We start from the raw sequence: 16,182 nt of genomic DNA, 5'->3' as shown, positions 1-16,182 counted from the left end.
TCGCAGCGTAAAAAAGCACAGAGAAACCGGGTGCAACCCAAATATAAAAAACTCACATACGCACCAAGAACACACATACACGGGCAGTGAAAACTGTGTGTTTATCACGGACCAAAATTGCATGCACCCCACATGTACGAGGCCTTAGATACTCCTCACAGCGGTACGTAATAGACCGAGATGGGGCAGAGCCGTTATTATAAAGGAAAAAGAATAACAAAAGGTAATAACAGGAAAATCACAAAGAACATAATATACCGACTCAAACTATCACATACAATAGCCAAAAGCAAAAAAAGAGGAAATATACAAAACATTACAGAAGAACCAAGAGAAGAAAAAACTGGGCCGTCCATATAAGCATTTATACCAAATAATGTGTATCACATGCAAAATAGACATCCCAAAACAAAATAAAGACAGTCCAATAAGTGTTAGACTTACCATCCCGCATACTACAACCTACTATGAAAAGAAATCAAAAACACACATTAGAAGCATAACATTTAAACACATACATCCCCACTACCCCATTCCCTCTTCCTCATCTCCACTACCCATCCCCTCTATTCCATTCGCTCTAACCCATCTCCACTACCCATCCCCTCTACCCATCTCCACTACCCATCCGCTCTACCCATCTCCACTACCCATCCGCTCTACCTCATTCCCTCTTCCTCATCTCCACTACCCATCCCCTCTACCCATCTCCACTACCCATCCCCTCTACCCATCTCCACTACCCATCCGCTCTACCTCATTCCCTCTTCCTCATCTCCACTACCCATCCCCTCTACCCATCTCCACTACCCATCCGCTCTACCCCATCCTCTCTTCCTCATCTCCTCTACCCCCTCCCTCGGTCCACTGCCAACACCTACCAAAAATATTTGTAAAACATAAAATGAATAAAAAAAATATAGATCCCCCCCCCTCCTCCACAGTGTACCAACCAATTCCCCTTAATACATACACCCATCCCCCTTAACTCATGATAACATAATAAACAACTGCCTACAAAAACACATAATATACATAATACACAATACAACATGGGTCAGAAACGCTCTTTTCTCCTTAGGGAGAGCAACTATATACTATAAACTAAGTGAGGAGACTCAAATGGCCACGCACGCTCCTCTGTGGAATAAATCCTCCACAGTGCCAACTATTGAAAGGCAGCATTCCTTCGAGTCAAAGTGGGACTTTTTATACAAGTCTTCTGTATAAAAAGTATAGTTGCTCTCCCTAAGGGGAAAAGAGCGTTTCTGACCCCTGTCCCAGGCCTCTCACTAGCAAAAGCCAGACTCCTACTGTACACTGATGATGGGCAATAACCCGGAAACAGCTGTATGTGCATGGAGTCTGGCTTTGCTTTTGATTCCCAGTCATTGTAAGAAGGCTTGTATAAAAAGTCTCACTTTGACTCGAAGGAATGCTGCCTTTCAATAGGTGGCACTGTGGAGGATTTATTCCATCTCCCTTATTTGCATATTACCCAGAGGAGCGTGCGTGGCCATTTGAGTCTCCTCACTTAGTTTATAGTATATAGTTGCTCTCCCTAAGGAGAAAAGAGCGTTTCTGACCCCTGTCCCAGGCCTCTCACTAGCAAAAGCCAGACTCCTACTGTACACTGATGATGGGCAATAACCCGGAAACAGCTGTATGTACATGGAGTCTGGCTTTGCTTTTGATTCCCAGTCATTGTAAGAAGACTTGTATAAAAAGTCCCACTTTGACTCGAAGGAATGCTGCCTTTCAATAGGTGGCACTGTGGAGGATTTATTCCATCTCCCTTATTTGCACAATACAACATATTACATCACCTCTATATCATCAATATACAACTGCCTAAAAACATAGCCAATACCTGTGAGAGCCTCCGACCCTCAAGCCCTGATTTGGGTCTTGTAAGCCCTTCACTCAACGTTTACCCTAAAAACAAAACAAAAACTAGGGTCACTGAGAATGCTCTTCCTTACCTCGTCCTCACGGAGGATGTTATGCTGCATTGATACTAAGAACAGTGCATTCCACGTGTAATACCCAACCGCTAGACTTACTAAAAATAAAGTGAAGCGGTCCCGACCATCCAGATCTCTGAATAAGCCGTAACACCACTCGGCGTAGGTAAGGTCAGCTAGCCGATGCCAACCGATGGAAGCCCCTATCCTCCCGTATACTTCCTATATTAAAAGGTCAATGAAACAGGAAGTGCTCCATGCTCTCCGGAGTGTTGCCACATGCGTCCCGGGGACAACCCCTGTCCTTGCTGTTACTGCGCTCCAAGTTGTTCCCTACATACAGCTTACCATGGAAGCAGTGCCAGGTCAAGTCCCAATACTTCAAGGGGATTCTTACAAAATTTAAGAGAAACAAACTACCCTCAAATCCCGACCTGGGCAGTCTCAGAGTCAATGGACTCTGAAAATGAGTTGCCAAAACCCTCTGGTCAAGCACACACCTAGCCAGTACCCTGACTTCCCCCACAGTCAACCTCCATTGGTGTAAAGCCTTAACAATCAGTGCAAAATAAGCCAGAAGACGCCTGTGCGGTGTACAAAAATCTTTCACAAGCCCTTCACAATACTTCTATATAAGCTGGAGAACAGGCTGTAGACCTGCGACCAAAGAGGTTCCAGAAAATGCATACATTTCCCAGGTGTATTAACAAAGGGCGTAGGTAGGTTTTGATCAAGCAAACCCTTTCCCTCAGAGTTAGAGACCACCATTTCCATTGATCCGCCTTTTGAGCAGCATTCCTCAATCTGCCTTCACAGTTTTTCTCAGGATAATTCCCTTGATTGAATTCAATGCTTAAACTTTCCCCACAAGAATCTCCCCCTCCCAGCCAGAGACTCTCACACTTTACCGTATTGATCTTTGAGCCGGAGACCTCCAAGTAGCAGTCAACTTCTGGCATCACCCACCTTACCTCTCCAGTGGAGACAAAGATAGTAACATCATCAGCATATGCCACTGTCCTCAAGGCTGAGCCCATCACCTCCAGGTCCTTACCCTCACCAATGTTTCCTTGTATACCCTTCTGAGAATGGGATCAACACTGAAAATATAAGGTGCTTAAAGGGCATTTTTGGTGGACACCAGACCCAACCCCAAAAGGACGGCCAGCCTAATCGTTCACAAGTGGGAAACTCTTAGCTCCTGAATACAAAGTTTTTAACTCATTAACAAGCCCCACCGGCAGGCCACAAGGCCAAAAGGACAAACCGAAGATACTCATGATTTACTCAGTCAAAAGTTTTTGTTTGATCCAGGGAAAGTAAAAACTCCTTCCAGAGACCCTTCCTGCCCTGCGTCACACACTCCTGGATACTCAGCACAGCACTAAATATGCTTTGACTGGGAACAGAGTAGGTGCTGAGCCCCAGAAAGGAGCTGTGGTGCAAATTTCAGAAAGCCACTGAAAAGCACTCTTCTCAAAATTTTTCTTTCTGCATTCAGGAGCGCTAAGGAATGCCAATTCTCAGTATGGACCGCATCTTTACCCTTTGACAGAATAATTAGGGCTCACCTCATTGACTTTTGCAGAATCTTCAAAGGATAGACAATCATTAAAAAACTCAGGAGGAGAACCAAAACGCCCGTAATCCTTTAACGCTACAGGATGTACAGTTACACCCTGCAGTTCGGGATATGTATGGAGCGAGATTGCGGGTCGTTTCTGCTCCATACAGTGCGGGTGCCGACACCCGTCCACAACAGCTCCGATAAGCCACACAACTCAACGGAGCTGTTAACCCTTTAACTGCCACTGTCAATTCTGACAGCAGCATTTAAATACCCCTATTGATAGTTGGGGATCCCGTACTGCCCTCTGTGATAAAAACTAAAAGGCCCTAGAGCTGTCATTACAGACTGCTTATCAAGCCATGCCTGCGTACATTATATGGTACATAATATAATACAATTGGAAAATACAACTTGTCCCGAAAAAACAAGCCCCCAGACATCTACGTGGATGGATAAATGATTTTTTTAAAAGGAGACAGGAAAAAATGAAAATGGGGAAAAAAAGGCAGAGTCTTTAAGGGGTTAAAGGTTTTATATAACTTGGATGTTAAGCCATCCAGACCTGGCGACTTTTTGTACCTAAGCCCATAAATCACCAGTCCAACTTCCTCTTCCGTGATTGTTTCCGTCAGAATATCAGGAGAGGGATCTACTCCTGGTTCAGGAATGGTTTCCTTCAGAAAAGCTAAGATTCTGTCCCGATTTAAGTTCTCTTCTACCAAAGAGATGTGAGTAGAAAGATGTGACAACCTCCAGGATCTGGACCTTGTCTGGGACTCGTACTGTCTAACAGAGCCATGACCAGTTTACAACTCACTGACATCTCACAGGTCCTGCAGGGGTCGGGCGAGTGGTACTTCCCGAAAACCAAAGATGCGCGTCTATCATACTGACATCTCTTGAGGCATAAAGAAAAGAGATCCAAAAACAAGTCGGCTTCTTCAACCAAAACTTCCTCTTTATTATTCCAAGGTTAAAAAATGGACAAACATCACGCTGAGCGCGTTTCAGCTAAACGAATAGTCTTTCTCAAACCCCTGTTTTTCCATTTTATTCTTCCCTAGATGGGGGTATCTATACATGGATGCCTAGCACTCTTCCCCTTTCTGTGCACTAAACCCACATTTGCCATCTTTGCTCTTCTGCGTAGCCTGGGAGTCCTGTTCAGGTAGTTTGTTTCCCAAACAGAGTCCCTCCAGGCTTTCAGAGGGTTTCAGATGCTTCATAAATGCTATTAGCCTTCCTTCCAGACCGCTGTCCTTGCCCTCTTCTCCATGGGAGTCCGAGTTTGAAATGATGTTAACTTGCCCGGCTGGAAGCTCATGACACAGGGACTGCTAACTTACTTCTGTCTGGAGTTCTCTGGTAGATGCCAGCTCCATTTTGGAGACTGGATCCTTCATATCATCACAGACTTTAGCCAGGCCCAGCTTGAGGCCCTACAAACTGGTAATCATTCCCCAGCTTCTCTGCAAAGGGACCTGCACCCTTAAAGATGATCAACCTTCTCTCAACCAGGGTGAAGATCTCTCCCTTTAACTCCTAAATGGTCTAGTTGTATTGGGCTCTTCTTGCGTTGTTGATGAAGGACCTGGCTGCCTATAACTCCTCCTGGAGCCTTTTCATAGTGCTACTGGTACTCCTGGGTTCTTGCAGCTATTCTGGAAGCAAAGTCACAGTGTCCCGGAGAACTTGATGGTAGGACCAGGGTCTTCCCCAGAAGCATCTGGCCTGGCCCCAGGGGGACCTTTGCTGGGAGTTCCTTGCAGCTGAGCTCCCTGATGGCCACTCTCCCCCACCCTGGTTAGCCTAATGACCACCTTGGATGATCACTATGAGGGGTGCAAGAGATACATCACTGCGCCTTCTGCTTGATCTCCTCAATCCCTCCAGTGCAATACATCCCCACCTTCTGCCGGCCTGCCTTGGAGAGTGAGGACAGTGGGTCTCCCTCCAAACGTAGCCCAGCACCTCACTCTCCCCTGGGTAAGAGAGAGCAAAAGCCCCAGACCCTAGAAGTAACAAAGGGAGGGTTAGAGCTACAATCACCTGTGCCTATCTCTGCACACAACCAGAACCACACCAACAGGAATCCAGTAGGTGCATACAGCTGACAGTATCACACAAAATAGGCTTAGATACAGTAGACAGGATAACTCATATTGGGTTCAGATACAGCATCTTAGCGAATGTAAAAGGCTTACAGAAATCGGCTGATAATAACATAGGATGTTAGGTTGAATGAAGACAATGTCCATTGAATGAAGTCAGCCTGTTTCAACCACCTGCCTTGTTTATCCAGAGAAAGGCAAAAAACCCCAATGAGGCAGAAGCCAATTAGCCCATTCAGGGGAAAAAATTCCTTCCCGACTCCATAATGGCAGTCAGAATAATCCTTCGATCAACGCTTGATAGTTCCTCCCTGACTCCAAGACCCGGATCAACAACCCGCTGGTCACCTAATGTCTATATCCTGTAATATCACAGAAGGACATCTAGTCCCTCTTAAACTCCTCTATGGATTTTGCCATCACCACATCCTCAGGCAGAGAGTTCCACAGTCTCACTGCTCTTACAGTAAAGAACCCCATTCTGTGTTGGTGATGAAACCTGCTTTCCTCTAGACGTAGCGGATGCCCTCTTGTTACCGTCGCAGTCCTGAGTATAAACAGATCATGGCAGAGATCCTTGTATTGTCCCCTCATGTATTTATACAGAGTTATTTGGTTGCCCCTTAGCCGTCTTCTTTCCGGGGTGAATAATCCCAGTTTTGGTGCCTCTCTGGGTATTCCAGTCCCGTCATTCCATGTATTAGTGTAGTTGCCCGTCTTTGAACCCCCTCCAGTACTGTAACATCTTTCCTGAGCACCGGTGACCAGAACTGTACACAGTATTCCATGTGAGGCCTGACAAGTGCCTTATATATTGGGAGGATAATGTTCTCACCCCTCGCCCCTATACCTCTTTTAATGCACCCCAAGACTTTATTTGCCTTTGCAGCAGCTGATTGGCATTGGTTACTCCAGTTTAATCTACAGTCCACTAGTACCCCCAGATCTTTTTCCATATCACTTTTCCCTAGCAGTACCCCATTTAGTGTATATTGGTGACATCCGTTTCTCCTGCCCATGTGCCGAACCTTACATTTATCAACATTGAACTTCATTCACCATTTTCCCCCCAAGCCCCCAGCTTATCCAGGTCCGTTTGTAGCCGCACGTTGTCCTCTGTTGCATTGATTATATTGTATAATTTTGTATCTTCTGCAAATATTGATATTTTGCTGTGCAGCCCCTCTATCAGGTCGTTGATAAATATGTTGTACAGAATGGGGCCTAATACTGAACCCTGTGGCACCCCGCTAGCGACTGTGGCCCAATCAGAGTATGAACCATTTATTACCACCCTCTGCTTTCTATCATTGAGCCAATTCTTTACCCAGATACACACGTCTTCACCCAATCCCAGCTTCTCATTTTATATATCAGCCTCTTATGCGGCACGGTGACAAATGCTTTAGAGAAGGTCAGATATACAAGATCAATAGACTCTCCCTGGTCCAGCCTAGAGCTTACTTCATTGAAGAAGCTGATCAGATTGGTCTGACATGAGCGACCCTTCATGAACCCATGCGGGTGAGGAGTTATTCCGTTGTTCTCTTTGAGGTATTCTAGGATGGTGTCTCTCAGTAGCCCCTCGAAGCTTTTTCCAGTTATTGAAGTGAGACTTGCCGGCCTGAAGTTGAAGAATAGTTTCGGGTTGTTTTTGCTCTCTCTGGCGATCAGTCTTTCTGCCTCCTCCTTGGCAGTTTTGATCCTATCTTTGCATATTTTGTTTTTTCCCTGTATGATTTTAACGCTTCTTCGCTGCCTTGTTGCTTTAGTAGTTTGAACGCTTTCTTTTTTTTGTTTATTGCCCCTCTTACCGTCTTGTCGAGCCACATCGATTTCCTTTTACTTGCAGTTCTTTTATGTTTAAAGGTAATGAGCTGCTCACATGAGGTGATTAGGATCCTTTTGAACTCCTCCCATTTGTCCTCTGTACTGATATTTTTGAGGATGTTGTCCCAATTAATGTTACCGATAGTAGTTCTGAGCTGATCACATGTTGCTTTACTAAAGTTTAGTTGCTTTGTCGCTCCCTGATAAGGCTTCCTATTGCATGACAGCTGGACCTTGATTATATTGTGGTCACTGTTCCCCAAGTCCCCCTTGACCTGCACCCCCATTATTCGGTCTGGTTTGTTAGTTACTAATAAGTCCACAGTGGCCCTCCCTCTAGTTGGCTCCCACAGAGATTCCCTGTGTTCATCTCCTGCCCCTATATCTTCCCGTAGTCTTGGCAATAATTATGATTTATCATACATACACACCCCTCCCCCTTTCCGTTCTTCTGAAGAGATTGTAAGCCTGTAAATTCACCACCCAATCACTTAGTAGCACAGTCCCACATAGGATTCGATATATTGGCTCGGCAGCACCGTATCACACATGATTGGATACAACCATTCAGCAGCACGGTATCACACATGATTAGATACAACCATTCAGCAGCACGGTATCACACATGATTGGATACAACCATTCAGCAGCACGGTATCACACATGATTGGATACAACCATTCAGCAGCACGGTATCACACATGATTGGATACAACCATTCAGCAGCACGGTATCACACATGATTGGATACAACCATTCAGCAGCACGGTATCACACATCATTGGATACAACCCTTTAGCAGCACGGTATCACACATGATTGGATACAACCCTTTAGCAGCACCGTATCACACATGATTGGATACAACCATTCAGCAGCACGGTATCACACATGATTGGATACAACCATTCAGCAGCACGGTATCACACATGATTGGATACAACCCTTTAGCAGCACCGTATCACACATGATTGGATACAACCATTCAGCAGCACGGTATCACACATGATTGGATACAACCATTCAGCAGCACGGTATCACACATGATTGGATACAACCATTCAGCAGCATAGTATCACACATGATTGGATACCTTGGTTCTGTTGCACAGTATCACACAGGATTAGAGTCAATGGGTCAGGCTGCACAGTATCACACAGGATTAGATACATTGGTTGAGCATCACAGTATCACACAGGATTGTATGTTCCATGTCACTGCATGCATGGGGGTGGTGCTTCATGTATGGAAGGGTGCAGCCTCATCTTACCAGCATTGCTTCTCTTATGGCTGCAGAGGATCCTCTGGGTAAGTGGCATGGGATTTATGTGAACCCCTCAGAACGATGTCTATTCACCAGGTTAATGTAAAGCCCCGCACGGCTGGCCCAAGTCACAATCCCATAAGCCTCTCTTAGATTTCTCCATGAGGTCAGCGCGCTGGAATCCTGCCGATTACTAAAATAGACATCATTATTTGTAGGAACGTTTTATGAATCTGTGCAGAAATGTGAAATTACAGCCGGCGAGAAAGCCGCGCACTTTATTATTATGTGACGTGTGACTCTCCGCAGCCCGGCCTGACGTCGGGGACTCTCGCTTCCATCATGCACAGTACTTTAAGGGTTAACAATGTTATCCCTGCTGCTGCAGTACATGGTTGGAACCTACCTACATACCTACATAGGGCCGCTCTGTACAGGTGTCTACATACCTACATAGGGCCGCTCTGTACAGGTGTCTACATACCTACATAGGGCCGCTCTGTGCAGGTGTCTACATACCTACATGGGGTGACTCTGTACAGGTGTCTACATACCTACATAGGGCCGCTCTGTACAGGTGTCTACATACCTACATAGGGCCGCTCTGTACAGGTGTCTACATACCTACATAGGGCCGCTCTGTACAGGTGTCTACATACCTACATAGGGCTGCTCTGTACAGGTGTCTACGTACCTACATAGGGTCACTCTGTACAGGTGTCTACATACCTACATAGGGCTGCTCTGTACAGGTGTCTACATACCTACATAGGGCCGCTCTATACGGGTGTCTACATACCCACATAGGGCCACTCTGTATGGGTGTCTACCTACCTACACAGAGCTGCTCTGTACAGGTGTCTACATACCTACATAGGGCTGCTCTGTACAGGTGTCTACATACCTACATAGGCCCGCTCTGTACAGGTGTCTACATACCTACATAGGGCCGCTCTGTACAGGTGTCTACATACCTACATAGGGCCGCTCTGTACAGGTGTCAACATACCCACATAGGGCCACTCTGTATGGGTGTCTACCTACCTACATAGGGCCACTCTGTATGGGTGTCTACCTACCTACATAGGGTCGCTCTGTGCAGGTGTCTACATACCTACATAGGGCTGCTTTGTATGGGTGTCTACATACCTACATAGGGCCACTCTGTATGGGTGTCTACCTACCTACATAGGGCCGCTCTGTACAGGTGTCTACATACCTACATAGGCCCGCTCTGTACAGGTGTCTACATACCTACATAGGGCCGCTCTGTACAGGTGTCTACATACCTACATAGGACCGCTCTGTACAGGTGTCTACATACCTACATAGGGCCACTCTTACAGGTGTCTACATACCTACATAGGGCCGCTCTGTACAGGTGTCTACATACCTACATAGGGCCGCTCTGTACAGGTGTCTACATACCTACATAGGGCCGCTCTGTACAGGTGTCTGCATACCTACATAGGGCTGCTCTGTACAGGTGTCTACATACCTACATAGGGCCGCTCTGTACAGGTGTCTACATACCTACATAGGGCCGCTCTGTACAGGTGTCTGCATACCTACATAGGGTGACTCTGTACAGGTGTCTACATACCTACATAGGGCCGCTCTGTACAGGTGTCTACATACCTACACAGGGCCGCTCTGTACAGGTGTCTACATACCTACATAGGACCGCTCTGTGCAGGTGTCTACATACCTACATAGGGTCACTCTGTATGGGTGTCTACATACCTACATAGGACTGCTCTGTACAGGTGTCTACATACCTACATAGGGCCGCTCTGTACAGGTGTCTACATACCTTCATAGGGCGACTCTGTACAGGTGTCTATATACCTACATGGAGCGACTCTGTACACGTGTCTACATACCTACATAGGGCCGCTCTGTACAGGTGTCTACATACCTACATGGGGTGACTCTGTACACGTGTCTACATACCTACATAGGGCCGCTCTCTACAGGTGTCTACATACCTACATAGGGCCGCTCTGTATGGGTGTCTTCATACCTATATAGGGCCGCTTTGCATGGGTGTCTACATACCTACATAGGACCACTCTGTACAGGTGTCTTCATACCTATATAGGGCCGCTTTGCATGGGTGTCTACATACCTACATAGGGCCGCTCTGTACAGGTGTCTTCATACCTATATAGGGCCGCTTTGCATGGGTGTCTACATACCTACATAGGACCACTCTGTACAGGTGTCTACATACCAACATAGGGCCGCTTTGTATGGGTGTCTACATACCTACATAGGGCCGCTCTCTACAGGTGTCTACATACCTACATAGGGCCGCTCTGTACAGGTGTCTACATACCTACATAGGACCACTCTGTACAGGTGTCTACATACCAACATAGGGCCGCTTTGTATGGGTGTCTACATACCTACATAGGGCCGCTCTCTACAGGTGTCTACATACCTACATAGGACCGCTCTGTACAGGTGTCTACATACCTACATAGGACCACTCTGTACAGGTGTCTACATACCAACATAGGGCCGCTTTGTATGGGTGTCTACATACCTACATAGGGCCGCTCTCTACAGGTGTCTACATACCTACATAGGGCCGCTCGGTACAGGTGTCTTTATACCTATATAGGGCCGCTTTGTATGGGTGTCTACATACCTACATAGGACCACTCTGTACAGGTGTCTACATACCTACATAGGGCTGCTTTTTTATGGGTGTCTACATACCTACATAGGGTGACTCTGTACAGGTGTCTACATACCTATATAGGGCCGCTCTGTGTAGGTGTACAGACTGTATAGTCTCTTTGAAGCCGTGTCCCCGCTGACCCTATCGCAGTATTTATTTTCTGTCTACTCCCCCATTCTGCCACATGAAGACCCGTTACAGTCGGCTACCTGTATTTTTAATCTTGCAGCTGGAAGGTCTCCAATGCTCAGTGTTAAAGGGTGACATCAGATTAGATTGGCAGTGAGCAGTGGAGACCACCTAGCTGACGGATGCAGAGCGCTGGGAGCTTAATCTAATAGGCCTCAGTAGTATTGGGGGGGAACTAGAGAGAAAAGCTGCAATACAGTCAGTAGGGCGATGGCTACAAAGCTCTACAGCTGGCTCCACTGACCTGAACAGGTGACAGGTCCTCTTTAGAGATATTCCACAGGATATGCCATTAATGTCTGATCGTGGTGAGAGACTGTTGGTCTTGTGACTCCATTTGACCATTGGTCATATATAGCTGGGACAATGAGTAATGAACCTTGGCCATCACTCTATTTTCCATTTTAATACCTTACAGCCATGGAAATGTTCTCAAAATACACTACATAAAGAAAAAAAAGGTATGTTCGTACTCTTAACAAGGAAATTAAATATTAGAGAACCGAATGCCGTCTCCACAATGATGCAGCCTCCCAAATTATCCCGTCTGATGGGAACACAGCTTAAGTTTTCAGTGTCGGTCCAACAGTCTATGCCTTGCTGAGGTGTGAACCTCTCTAGTTGCCATGGCAGAAACATGTGAAACTAATTACAAGCAGGTCACATCCCGGTAATGATCTATCAGGGCATCTAATACGAGGAATGAACTCACGGCTTCAGCCAAGGTGGACGCAAACCTTGGGTGGGTCTGCCTTCACCATCGTGACCTTGAGTTTTCCTGCATGGAAGAATGAAACCTCTACGTTGGCTGTTAGCAGCGGTGTAATGTATTAGTATGAGGACATAGGTGATATAATCTCTTAGGGGATCACTCAGTAGTTTAACCACAATATTGAATTAGTTTTCACTTTGGCAACAAAAAAAATCAAAAACATCACAAAAAACGTTCATCCTTGTCCTCAACTCTTTTATTATCCTCGTTGGATCAATTTGGCCAAAATTACCTTAATTGCTGCTTACTTGGCTTTGAACCTTGGTACCATGTTGACAGCTTTTGAAAATCCTTGAGTTTCATGATCACTTGTGGTGCCTGGAAGTCGAGCTTCTCTGTGGTAACATTACTTGGGATGTCTATCAAGAATTTGTTGGGTGACCGATTTCCATTCTTTCCAGGAGGAAGAATTCATTGATTGGTGGAGCAAATTCTATGCATCAGTTGGGGAAATGGACAAGTGTGGATCTTACTTGGAAAGAGGTTTCGACACTCTTCAGGTAAGTGATCTAACCAACCTATTACGCTATTTATCAGTGGGCACTACTGTAGCACATTTTAGAGGTTCCTGGATGTGGCCTGTGATTGTATCTGAGGGGTGCACGTTGCATTCAGTGTTCTGCTTCCCCAAATAACTTAGTAGAAGTAGGTAAATGTATCACATTTTAGGGGATCTCTAATAAGGTCCCTGACTGTGCTTTGGAGGTGCACATTGCATTAAAGGTTCTGCTTTCACAATTTCTTAGTAGAAGAAGGTCAACTCAGCACATTGTAGAGGTTCTCTGATGTAATCAGTGATTGTATTTGAGGGGTGCACATCACATTCAGTGTTCTGCTTCCTCAAATTTCTTAGTAGAAGCAGGTCAATGTAGCACATTTTAGGAGATCTCTAATATGGTGCCTAACTGTGTTTTGGAGGTGCATATTACATGCAGTGTTCTGCTTCCTCAAATTTCTTAGTAGAAGTGTAGTATCCGAGCAAGACATGCCAAAGTGGGGGAGACCAAGTGGATTGCAAGATGGATGTCACGGGTGGCTCTGCAATCTCTCCCAACAATGGCGGCAAAGGTGCCTTACTCAGTCGCCGCACAGTGGCACAAAAGATATCTAATGATGAACGGTGGTTTGTAATGTGACGCCAGCACTTCATCCAGGACTTCAAGGGTCAATGGCGGAAACAATTTGACACGAGTCCTAATAGCTTTTGATTTTGTAAACTGGAAGTGCACAGTTTTACTTAAGCTTGGACTTTGCAGTATAACAAAACAATGACAGTCTTTCAGAAGCTTCACAGAGCTAAGACTTATGCAGTAGGTCAACACTTTGCAGTACAGTTGAATTTAGATGAATACAGTTTTCTCTTCAACGCTCTCTCTACTTGTATTTAGAGGTTACACAGTAGACATGCCCACAGGCCTAGTTATCTGGAAGTTGAATAAGCAGTTATTGGAGTTGAGATTAAGATGGACCTCTTTACTATCCCTGGCTTTGACTTCACTGGGTTTTGTGTAACTCAATGTTTTAGCTGAATGGGTGTCAGCTTCTATCATTCTCACTTCTAGGGAGCTGGTGAATCCTGGCTTCCCTGTTAGATAGGGTGTTGTAGTTGCTCACTCTGCCGACCTCCTCCAACATGACCTCCTCAGATGACTCTCTCTGCAGACTGACTCCTGACTCCCCTTCACTTCCTGTCTTCTCCCTGCACTTTCTTCAACTCCTCCCCCTCAGCACACTGGCTCATACTGAAGATCATCTGCTCTGAACTCTGCCCCTCTACCAATCAGTGATGGTATGACATACAGCCAATAATCAGAGCCAGCTGTTGCCAAGCTTTAAGCTTAGTTTGTGGAAAGAAAGAGGAAAACAGGGGTTTCCAAACGTACAGCACTTTCCATGTCCCCTTGAAGCACATAGCAAAGTGTGACAGGACTATTGATCGTGTGGCTATTCTGGAGGACCTTTTGGGCCACTACAGTTCCCCACTACTTAAAAACACAGTCACCCTTGGCTGTACTGAGCTGCGAGGGGCGGAGAGGTGTACCTACTGGGTTTATGTGCCAGCACATTAGTGTTAGGATTTTAGAGTATTTGTAAGTATTTTCGGAAGTTGCGTTGGGCTAAGACAAAATCTTAGATCCCAGCTAGCTATGCTAGACCTACATAGTTCTCCCCAAAGTCAGACAGTATTTGCATAAACATTAATGTAGTAAGTAAATGACATTTTGAAGGTATGCACTGAACAGGGGGCAACCGGGAAGGGAAGGACTTCACTTTGTTGAGCAGCAGTCACGCATCATTACTTTAGTCCTGTGCAAAGTCCATGTGCATGTAATGACCTGCAAAAGAAACATGCAAAAAGACAGCAGTTTTGAGCTTGGCAAACCTTTACTGGTAACTACTTTGCCACAAGGGGAAGGCATGAGTTAATGTGAATGATCAGGATGAACAGAGTCCAGAATGCTTTAGTGCGGCGCACTAAGTTCAGTGTCTCTGAAAGAAAAGGTTACAGGTGAGAATATAACCACAATCTAAACAACAACAATAAACTTGTAGGAGCATCAAGTAGCCTCTTTAGGCACATTACTTAAACATAGCATAACTAGTAGAACACACTGGGAAGTCTCTCAGGGCAAAAATCTTGGTTACTGGAACTTTTTGATAAATTAAACAATCTTGCAGAATCCATAGGATTTTACCCTTTGCAATCCAATTTTGGATTTAGGGTTTCCTAGGGGGCTTTCCCTTTCTGTCATTATAGAATGGCGCCGTCTGCTGGCTAGAGCCAGTACTGCAGTATGTGACATGCTTGAGAGGTCCTCCGACAACAGAGCAGCCAGCAATCTACAGTAAGAATACCCTGCCGGCCATCTGCTGACATCGGAGCTGTACAGCCTTCAATCAGAATGTCTTTAGACGTCAGACAGTGGATTGGAGAGGGTTAACATATGAGTTTCTAACGTTAATTGTGCAGCTGCAGGGGCAGTTATCCATGGGTACTCTTTGTGGTTTTCCTGAGAACTGGGATTCCTGATGAACTTCTTCTTGGCGTTGGTGCAGTTGGCACTGGTGGTGGGGAAGTTGGAAGAGCAGACCTATTCGTCCTTTATCTTATCAACAGGTGAAAACCATGATTCAAGAAATGAAGGACAGTCAAATCATTAGAGACAGCTATAGTCCCTGGGCGGCTCCAATCGTATTAGTAAAGAAAAAAGATGGAGGCATCCGCTTCCGCGTAGATTACCGCAAATTAAATAACATAACCCTTAAAGATGCCTATAAACTACCATGTATTGAAGAATGCCTTGGGTACTGCTGCCTACTTCTTCACTCTAGACTTGACCAGCGGTTATTGGCAGGTGCCCACGAGTGAACAAGACAGAGGAAAAACGGCTTTCACCATTTGCATGGGCCTGTTTAAATTTAATTGCATGCCCTTCGGTCTCTGCAACGCCCCAGGAACCTTCCAACGTCTAATGGAAAGCTGCTTAGGTCATAGAAATTTTGAACCAGTTCTTTTGTACCTGGATGATGTCATTGTCTATTCAAAGAATTATGAAGACCATCTCCAACACCTCCAAGAAGTATTCCAAATCCTCATAGACGATGGCCTAAAAATTAAGTCTTCCAAGTGCCATTTACTTCAGGCTAAGGTATGCTATCTTGGGCACATTGTTAGTGCTGAGGGAGTGTGTCCAGACCCTGACAAAACTGATGCCGTCCGAAACTAGTTTACACCCAAAACCCTCAAAGATGTCAGAAGCTTCTTAGGCTTTGTAGATTACCATCGCAGGTTCAT

The 16,182-nt window shown here is 45.6% G+C and overlaps 1 protein-coding gene across 6 annotated transcripts in view; it reads left to right on the top strand.

The window, feature by feature from the left end:
• Positions 1 to 16,182, top strand: part of DYSF (dysferlin) — a 419,332-nt gene that overhangs the window by 356,954 nt on the left and 46,196 nt on the right. For all 6 annotated transcript variants that reach the window (XM_066572850.1, XM_066572852.1, XM_066572851.1 and 3 more), the window contains one exon: positions 12,788 to 12,886. In XM_066572850.1, coding sequence (XP_066428947.1) covers positions 12,788 to 12,886 — 99 coding nt within the window. The remainder of the gene's footprint in view (positions 1 to 12,787; positions 12,887 to 16,182) is intronic.

Source organism: Eleutherodactylus coqui, chromosome 7 (genome assembly GCF_035609145.1).
Source record: "Eleutherodactylus coqui strain aEleCoq1 chromosome 7, aEleCoq1.hap1, whole genome shotgun sequence".
NCBI classification, from domain to species: domain Eukaryota; kingdom Metazoa; phylum Chordata; class Amphibia; order Anura; family Eleutherodactylidae; genus Eleutherodactylus; species Eleutherodactylus coqui.
This window is presented reverse-complemented; position numbering and strand designations above follow the sequence as displayed.